The sequence below is a fragment of the Myotis davidii genome, unplaced genomic scaffold (genome assembly GCF_000327345.1).
Source record: "Myotis davidii unplaced genomic scaffold, ASM32734v1 scaffold723, whole genome shotgun sequence".
Lineage (NCBI taxonomy): Eukaryota > Metazoa > Chordata > Mammalia > Chiroptera > Vespertilionidae > Myotis > Myotis davidii.
The window spans coordinates 228,804-238,427 of NW_006294589.1; the positions used below are offsets into that span (position 1 = coordinate 228,804).

Below are 9,624 nucleotides of genomic sequence, written 5' to 3' on the forward strand. Positions count from 1 at the left end.
TCATTCCCTCCCTTCTCCGCTGCCTCGCTCCCTCCCATCTCTGCTGCCTCCCTCCCTCCCTTGTCCGCTGCCTCGCTCCCTCCTGTCTCTGCCCCCTCGCTCCCTCCCATGTCCACTGCCTCGCTCCCTCCCATCTCCGCTGCCTCACACCCTCCCTTGTCCGCTGCCTCGCTCCCTCCTGTCTCTGCCCCCTCGCTCCCTCCCATGTCCACTGCCTCGCTCCCTCCCATCTCCGCTGCCTCACACCCTCCCTTGTCCGCTGCCTCGCTCCCTCCTGTCTCTGCCCCCTCGCTCCCTCCCATGTCCACTGCCTCGCTCCCTCCCATCTCCGCTGCCTCACACCCTCCCTTGTCCGCTGCCTCGCTCCCTCCTGTCTCTGCCCCCTCGCTCCCTCCCATGTCCACTGCCTCGCTCCCTCCCATCTCCGCTGCCTCACACCCTCCCTTGTCCGCTGCCTCGCTCCCTCCTGTCTCTGCCCCCTCGCTCCCTCCCATGTCCACTGCCTCGCTCCCTCCCATCTCCGCTGACTCGCTCCCTCCTGTCTCCACTGCCTCACTCGCTCCTGTCTCTGCCACCTCGCTCCCTCCCATCTCTGCTGCCTCGCTCGCTCCCTTCTCCGCCATTTCCCTCCTGTGTCCGCTGCCTCAGCTCTGCTCCTGTCTCTGCTGCCTCGGCTCCATTCCCTTCTCCGCAGCTTCACTCCCTTCTGCAGTGCTTGGCTTTCTTCTATGCTGTCTTCAATCTTCGGTCTTCGCTCCGTGCCTGTGTATGCAAATTAACCGCCATCTTTGTTGGGTTAATTTGCATATCATGGTGATTGGCTGGTGGGCATAGCGGAGGGATGGTCAATTTGCATGTTTCTCTTTTATTAGTGTAGCTTATTCTCAAGGAAGGTTCAGTTGACAATCTATTTTTATTGAGATTGGGCTGAATTTTTAAGTCAAACTGCAGGATTACACAAAATATTTATAAAAATACATATTTATAAAAATCAACTTTATTCTCTTTAAAAAATACAGAAGTAAAAATAAATTTGTCTGACAGAGGTCCCTTCTTTTCTCTCTCCTTCACTAAACCATTGTTTGCTGATAATAATCCCAACATACAAATTGCTTAATTTTTCTTGATCCCAATGAAATCTTAATTCTCTTTATTAAGTGTCATGAATTACCAGACAGCCTGCATGTGAATTAATCTAAGGTCTATTGATTTTCCTATCAGACCTCTGCTCCACACTTTGTCACTACACATATGCACTAATGGGATATATATTTCGACCACTACCTTTCCAACCAGTTCTATACCTACTCTGAGCTTAGAGAACTTACTTCATTTTTAAAAAAATTCTGTTACCACATTCTTATTCACCATCTCTTAACTTAAATATCAGAATTGTGGCAAACCAAGGTCAAACCTGCCTACAAAAAGACCCCCTAAATAGATCCCATACAGAAAAGTCCTAAATTCCTTTAATGGATAATATGTATCACAAGCTCAGAAAAAGTTATCAATATTATCAATATATAAGCTGTACAATGATTTTCAAAAATCAGAGACAAAAATTAGAGCTAAGTGACTTGCTGAGTGACAAAATTATTAATTTACATAACAGTACAGTGTTCTCTTTTAAGTGTTTCTCCTTTGTTTCAGATTCTGCAGATGGGGAAACAATGTCATGACTTAGAGGTAGGCAAAAGTTTCTTAAGACAGAAAATAATAACTATGAGTAAAATACTGGGAAATTAGATTGCTTCAAAATTAAAAATCCATGCTCATTAAAAGGCATCATTATAAAAATGAATAGGTAAGCCACAGACCAGAAAGAAAATAAGTGCAAAATACCTGTTTTACAAAGGATCAATATCCAAGATAAATAAAGAACTCCTACAACTTAATAATAAAAAGACAAATCCAATAAAATATGGGCAAAAGATCTGAAGAGATACTTACAGGGGGCGATAAACAAATGGCCAATGTGCACACACAAAAAAAGTACTCTACATCATTAATCATCAGGAAAATGCAAATCAAAAACCCTAAAAATCACAATTACCCACTGAAAATGGACAAAATTAAACTGTTTGACAACCTTCCCCCACTACTCTCTTGGAGTCTTTCCACAAGTGTAAAACTCAATTGTAATCAATTTGTGAATTGAGGTAGATTTTAATAAAATGGTGTTGGGCCTTAAAGGAGTAAACAAAAAATACATTCAAACAAAAAATAGACCCATTCCACATATTTGGCTCCTGCAGCCTTTACCCTCAGCAAGGAAGAATGACTAATCTAAAAAGTCAGAATTTGGTATGAATTTGGCCACATTTTATTAGAATGTGAAATCACGGAGTTAAGCCAGCCAATGTTCTTGTAAGCTTCTTATCTCCTTTGAGGTAAGGAGACCTACCAGGTCTTGACCTTCTCAGGGCTGCCAATAATAGGCTGTGAAGCCGGTCAGAAGGTCTCATTTATGCTACGTGTTGGGTAAGGAGTCTAACAATCTGCTTTGCAAATCTCGTCCAGTCTCTGGGCAGCAAGGTAGATTCAGGATGGGAGTGCAGGCTTAAGCTATGTTCTCCAATATAGCCTCCTAAGATCCTTGAACTGAAGGTTTTAGGAAGCTTGCATAGATTTTTAAAGTTTGTACCAAAGTCCCATTTGGACAGTAATTGTTTAGTTCTCACTCTATCAGTCAAAACACCTGATGAGTTCTGAATGGGTAACTCAAAAAAACTATATTTTTTAAATCATAAAAATAATGTAAACTTCATTGGTGCTAAATAACTTATTTTAATAGCTTTGTCTTTAACACAGTGTAATAACAAGATTCCTGTCATTTCAACCACAAACCCAAACTTTAAAACTAAGTCAACAATTAGTAACATGTTAATTTTGAAAAGTACAAGAGTATCAATGTAACAAAGAACTCATATTTTTAATGCCTTTTGTCACAATATTAAAAATAAACTTCTTAGTATACAAAAGCTATCAAAGGTCCTACCCCACACCCCAGAAACTTTTTTTTAGCAAATGAAAGTATAGTCCCTGCTGGTGTTTGTATTTGTTTAAAATGTTTTTAATTTGAATGTGATTTAAGTACTTAGCCATCCAAAAATGTTGGATACATACTAATTCTTTGCAGGTAGGCAGGTTCATAGTCTGGATAGAAGAAATGTCAGTCACAGAATTTTAAAGTCATAACTGGACTTTTAAACTATAAAATAAAGCAAGAAAATCTAGAAGGAACCAGACATAATGTCATCAGTTTTCACTCAAGTGGACTGCCATATGAGATTTTAGTTTCTGTTTCTTGGTTAGCTGGTTACTACCAAAGGCACAACGGCAATTCTCATAAGAGCTGAGCATTTTCACATAAGGGTAATTATTTTTAATTTAAAATAAAATAATATATGTACATACATATTAAAATACAACATAAACACATACAAACTAGTCAGAGACATTTCAACTAGAAAACTAAAAAGTTCCCATTACAAAAGAGACATAAAAGGAAAATTTTTAAATTAAAATAATACTTTTTGTTAAATCATTAAGATGATACTACCATCAGTGTATTCAAACTAACTCAGATCAGACAGAATATGTGAAATGCTGAGAATAAGTTCTCCTATAGTAAAAAACAAATGAGTTTTAAGGAGAGAAAAAAAATATTAGCTTCTCAACTGAAACTTACAAAGCAAAACATAGGATTAGTAATTTATTAAAAATCATACCCCTGATTTTCTTTTGAGAAGAAAGCAACGGTATAAACAAGGGCATGAAATAAACTTCGAAACTCATGCTAATACTCTGTTCTCACTGAAAAAAACTACTAGAAAAAAACTAATAAAATTTCAAATATTTCCATATAAGGTGGGCGAAATATACAATGTTTATATCTGAGATATAAACTAGTAATTTACTTTCTTTGCAATATCAAGTGATTTAGGTGAAGTTTACTTTTCCCAGTGTTCAAAATTAAACAGGAATTGTTTTCTGTATCTAGAAATTATAATGGTAATGTGAAATAGAAGTTTAATTTTGCTAAACTAAAGCTCAAATAGATTTTAAAATATCTAAAGAAAACAAAAAGGATTTAATTTTTGTAATTTTGCAATGATAACAGGTTCACTTTCTCTAACACTGAAAAAATCTATCCTGCTTTTATCAATATAAAACTATAAAATAGCCACAATATTTTTATATAATTTAGAAGAACCATTTCACATGATACACTCATAACACTGGAGAATTACAATCCAGAAAGAGATAGTCTCCCTGAAATAGAAAGAAGTTCTTTCTTTTTGTCACCTCCATTCCTTATGTATAATCTTTATTTCACATCATTTACAATAGAAATATTTATCACAATCTGATAGATAAGAAATTTTTTTGCCTTCTAAAACTCATCAAGTAAATTTACTCAGTCTTCTTAGAGCCCTTCTTTTTAACTTTATCTGAACTAACAGCTGTAGACTTTGTGGTCGATGTGCTTATTTCACTTTTCTTTTCACATGGTAAGAACTGCTGCTGCCAGCCAAACAATATTCGACTTACTGTAGCCTCAAAAGGAGCAAAAGGCACAATAGGAGTCTCTGTAGTCATCATGATTATCTGGAAAAAAAGTTCAATTTTGAATTTAAATATGTTTATTCTCAAACTAAAAGGGGTAAGTAATAAAAAAAATAGAGAAAAAATTCAAAATGTGTTTTTTTAATTGAGATGTAATCAACATATAAGATGCTAGTTTCAGGTATACAACATATGATACCATTTATGTACATATTGGAAATAACAATTAGTCGAGTTAACATCCATCATCATAGTTACAAAAACATTACTTCTTGTGATGAAAATTTTTAAGATCTACTCTCTTAGCAACTTTCAAATATGCAATATAGTTTTATTAACTATAGTCACCATGCCCAATAACTTACTTAATTTATAACTCGAAGTTTGTACCTTTTGATCCCCTTCAACTATTTGGCCCACCACCACACCCTGCCTCTGGCAACCACTAATCTCTCTTCTCTCTATCTATGCATTTGGTGTGTTTTCTTAGTTTTTAGATTCTATATGTAAATGAGATTAAACTGTATTTGTCTTTCTCTGTCTTATTTCACCTAGCATAATGCCCTCAAGGTCCATGCATGTTGTCATAAATGGCAAGATTTCATTCCTTTTTATGGTTGAATATTTCATTGTATACATATTCATCATATAGCCTTCATTCATCTTTTGATGGCCACTTAGGTTGTTGTCATATCTTGGCTATTGTAAACAATGCTGCAATGAACATGGGGTTGGCATATACTTTGTTGTTGTTGTTGTTGTTAAAATATATTTTTATTGATTTCAGAGAAGAAGGGAGATGGAAAGAGAAACAGAAACATCAATGATGAGAGAAAATCATTGATCAGCTATCTCTTACACGCCCTCTACTGGGATCCAGCCTGAAACCTGGGCATGTGCCCCAACCGGGAATCAAACCGTTCTGACCTCCTGGCATTTTTGACTTAGCATTTTCGTTTTCTTCTGATAAATACCAGAAGTAAAATGTTAAATCATATAAAAGTTTTATTTTTAATTTTCTGAGGAACTTCCACACTGTTATCCATAGTAACCAATTTACATTCCCACCAACAGTGAACAAGGTTCCCTTTTCTCCATATCCTCACCAAGACTTGTTATTTCTTGTCTTTTTTATAATAGCCATTCTAACAGGTGTGGGGTGAGATCTCGTTGTGATTTTGATTTGCATTTCCCTGGTATGATGTTGAGCATCTTTTCATGTACCTGTCGGCCATGTGTATGTCTTCTTTGTAAAGAAAAAAATCTATTTAGGTCCTTTGCCTAGCAAACAGCAACAGCTGGAATGCTAAAGAGCGGAGCAGAGACTTCAGCAGACGGGTTGAAGGTCCAGGATGGGCAGGGTGAAACTGCCCAGAGATGCACTTCAGGTTTACATTGAGACCCCAAAAGGGTCACATTCCAGAAGGCAAATCTGAACAGAACAGCACTAACAAGGACTAAACGTAGCCATCAAGAGGATTTAAATAATCTGTTTGTGCCTTACACCTGGCTGCTAGAAAAATGTTGAATGTAGTCCCTGACTTCAAGGACCTTATAGACTAGTCAGAGACAAGCAAGTAAATCAGTAATTATAGAACAGTAAAGAGAAGTGCAGTAACAGAGGTTTGTCCAGAAACATTTAAGTACAAGACATAGATTTGGAAGTCATTACCATACAAGTAGAAGGTAAAGGCGTGAATATGAATGTGCTCACATGGGGAGAATACAGTGAAAAAAAATCCAAATATAATGCTCACCTCCAAGTTTATTGGGTAATATCTAACAAAAATTTCCTTATATTAAACTATTCTTTGGATTAAATACAGTAAGAGCTAGCAAAATTATTGACTTCATGGACTGCAAATAAAAGATAAAGAATTCAGCTCTAGCCAGTTTGGCTCAGTGGATACAGTATCAGCTGTGGACTGAAGAGTCCTGGGTTCAATTCCGGTCAAGGGTACAGACCTTGGTTGCAGGCTTGACCCCTGGCTGTGGTCGAGGAATGTGTGGGAGGCAACCAATCAATAAGTCTCACATCGATGTTTTTCTCTCTGTGTCTATCCCGCTCCCTTCCTCTCTCTCTAAAAATCAATGGAAAAATATCCTCAGGTAAGGATTAACAAAAAAATATAAAAGAATTCAGATAAAAACATTGGCCTACTGTCAGAAAAACAGCATTTTTTAAAACAATATACAGAAGAGAAGAGGGCCAGGATCTAAAGTATTTCCTGAGAACGTGAACTATAGCAAGTATTTTTCAAATCGAGTGTTTTAATAGAAGCTCTACTCCCAGTAGAGTCATCACTCAGCCAAGAAGTATTGCCAACATCAGGAGTTATTGCTGAAATAGACTCAGGAGGTTCAAGGACGGGCTTCTGTGAATTTAGACTCTTATTAGGCTTTGATTCAGCAAGGTGATACAAATATAATAGTGAAAAATGGAATGACCCCTTACTCTTTTACAAATAAAATATAAAACAATCTTCTTATTTAGCAAACTATTAAAAGAAAAAGCCTATTACCTAAATTGAATAACATTTGACTTCAAGTGACAGCCTTATAATACTTATATACGAAAATGTAAAAGACTTAGAATATACAAAGAAACCCTGAAAAAGGACAAAGTTGGGAGTACTTATATCACTTAAGGTCAAGACTTAATATAGTTATAGTTGTTAAGAAAGTTTGGTATTGGCTAAGGATAGACATATAAAGCAATGGAACAGCACAGAGTCCAGAATGAGACCCACACCAATTGTAAGAACAATTGACTTTCAACAAAGGTGCCAAGATAATTCAATGAGAGAAAGGATAGTCTTTTCAACCAATAGTGCTAAAACAACTTTATATTCATATGAAAAAAATAACCTGACCCTTACCTCCTGCCAATTATAAAACTTAATTTGAGATGGCACACAATGCAATATACAGATCATGTATTATAGAAATGTATACTTGAAACCCTATATGATCCTATTAATAAATGTCACCCAATAAATTTAATAAAAATATTTTTAAAGAAATGGATCATAAACCTAAATGTAAAAACAAAAACAATAAAACTATAAAAAATGCAGGTGAAAAATCTTTACAACCTTGAGATATGGTAGAATATTTTAGCTAGAACACAAGAAAGCAGGACCATAAAAGGAAAATGATAAACTGAACCTCATCAAAATTAAAAACTTCAGCTCTTCTAATGACAATTCTAAGGAAATAAAAAAAGAAACCCACAAACTGGGAGAAAAATAATGGCTATATATATATGTATCTCACAAAGGGTCTGGTATCCTGAATATATAGAAAACTATTACAACTCAGTAATAAGATAATCCAATTTTTTTAGGTGGGCAAAAGATTTGAACAGACACTGCCAAAAAGATGATAGATAAATGGTCAGTATGCACATGAAAAGATGCTCAACATTATTAGTCATCAGGAAAATGTAAATCAAAATAGCAATGAGCTGCCACATACCCACTAAGATGACTTTAATGAAAAAGACAAGCATTGGCAAAGATGTAGTGAATTAGAACTCTCATATATTGCTGGTAGAAATGTAAAATGATAAAGCCACTTTGGTTAATTCCTCAAAGTTCCTCAAAAGATTAAACGTACAATTACTATATGATCTAGTAATTCCATTCCTATATGATATACCCAAGAGAAATGTAACACATGTCCACATAAAAATTTGAATGTGAATGTTCATAGCTCATTTTCATATTGGCCAAAAAGCAAAAGAACCCAAATAGCTATCAAATGATGGATAAATAAAATGTAGTATAATAAACCCTTGATTTTGCACATTTCAATTTAACGGACTTCAGATTTAACAGACAAAATTTCTGGTCCAAATGTCATAGGTGAAAACGCTTTTAACCAAGATTTGCTTATAATTAAATTAATAGGTTATTTTTTTGTTATTAATTCACTGTTATTTTTTAAAATATATTTTTATTGGTTTCAGAGAGGGAGAAATAGAAGCATCAATAATAAGAGAGAATCATTGATTGGCTGCCTCCTGTATGCCCCACCCTGGGTATTGAGCCTGCAACACAGGCATATCCCCAGACCAGGAATCGAACCGTGACCTCCTCGTTCATAGATTGACATTCAACCACTGACCCACACTGGCCAGGTGATTAACTGTTATTTTAACAAATTTTAGCGTATAGGCCATATGTTTGAAAAAACACTGTAGTAATTTCACCAACATAAATATTACATATCTACAACCATAGTCTACATATTTAAATCCAAGAGTCACCTCTGGTAAACAATGTTTGATAAATGATTAGCATATGATCACACCACATCACGCATACTATAATTGGTTCCGTTGTTGCGTGGCATGACTTTCTGCAGCAGTTTTAACTCGTGCCTGCAGGCTAATGTCCCCATGTACGCTAAGCCAAGCCCCCGCTGTGTTACTCACAGTGACTTGTGAATACATGCATTTACTAGACCTATTCGGTATAAATTTAAAATTACTGTAATATAAACAGAAAACTTTTCTGTGAAATGGAACTTTTCATACATACTTAATTTTAATTACACAAACATGTCTACATAAGTAAAAACAGGTAAACTAATTTGTCAATTTTTTAACATATGCATTTGTTATTATATAACGGACTTTTTCAGCTTTAAAGGACAACCCCTCACCTGAATCAGTCCATTATATTGAGATTTTACTGTATATCCACAGACTGGAATATCATTTGGCAATAAAAAAGAATAACGTACTGATACATACAACACTGATGAACCTCAAAATCCTTATGCTAAGGGAAAAAAATCAGTCACAAGACCACCACATATTATAGTATCCCATTTACATAAAATATCCGAATAGGTAAATTTATAAACAGAAAGTAGATTAGTAGTTGCCTACAGCTGGGGGATTAAAGGAAAATGTGAAGTGACTGCTAATGAGTATGAGGTTTCTTTTTGGGGTGATGAAAATGTTCTAATATCGATTGTGGTAATGGCTGTACAACTCTGTGACTATCCTAAAAACCACTGAATTGTATACTTTAAATGGATTAATTG

At 35.7% G+C, this 9,624-nt stretch overlaps 1 protein-coding gene across 2 annotated transcripts in view; it reads right to left on the bottom strand.

The window, feature by feature from the left end:
- Nucleotides 1–915: 915 nt before the first annotated feature.
- Nucleotides 916–9,624, bottom strand: part of TMEM38B (transmembrane protein 38B) — a 37,128-nt gene continuing 28,419 nt past the window's right edge. Inside the window, exon 7 of one of the 2 annotated variants that reach the window (XM_006768725.2) lies at nucleotides 916–4,611. In XM_006768725.2, the coding sequence (XP_006768788.1) occupies nucleotides 4,417–4,611 (195 nt within the window). In that variant the 3' untranslated portion in view covers nucleotides 916–4,416. The remainder of the gene's footprint in view (nucleotides 4,612–9,624) is intronic. The other variant, XM_006768724.2, reaches the window with a different exon arrangement.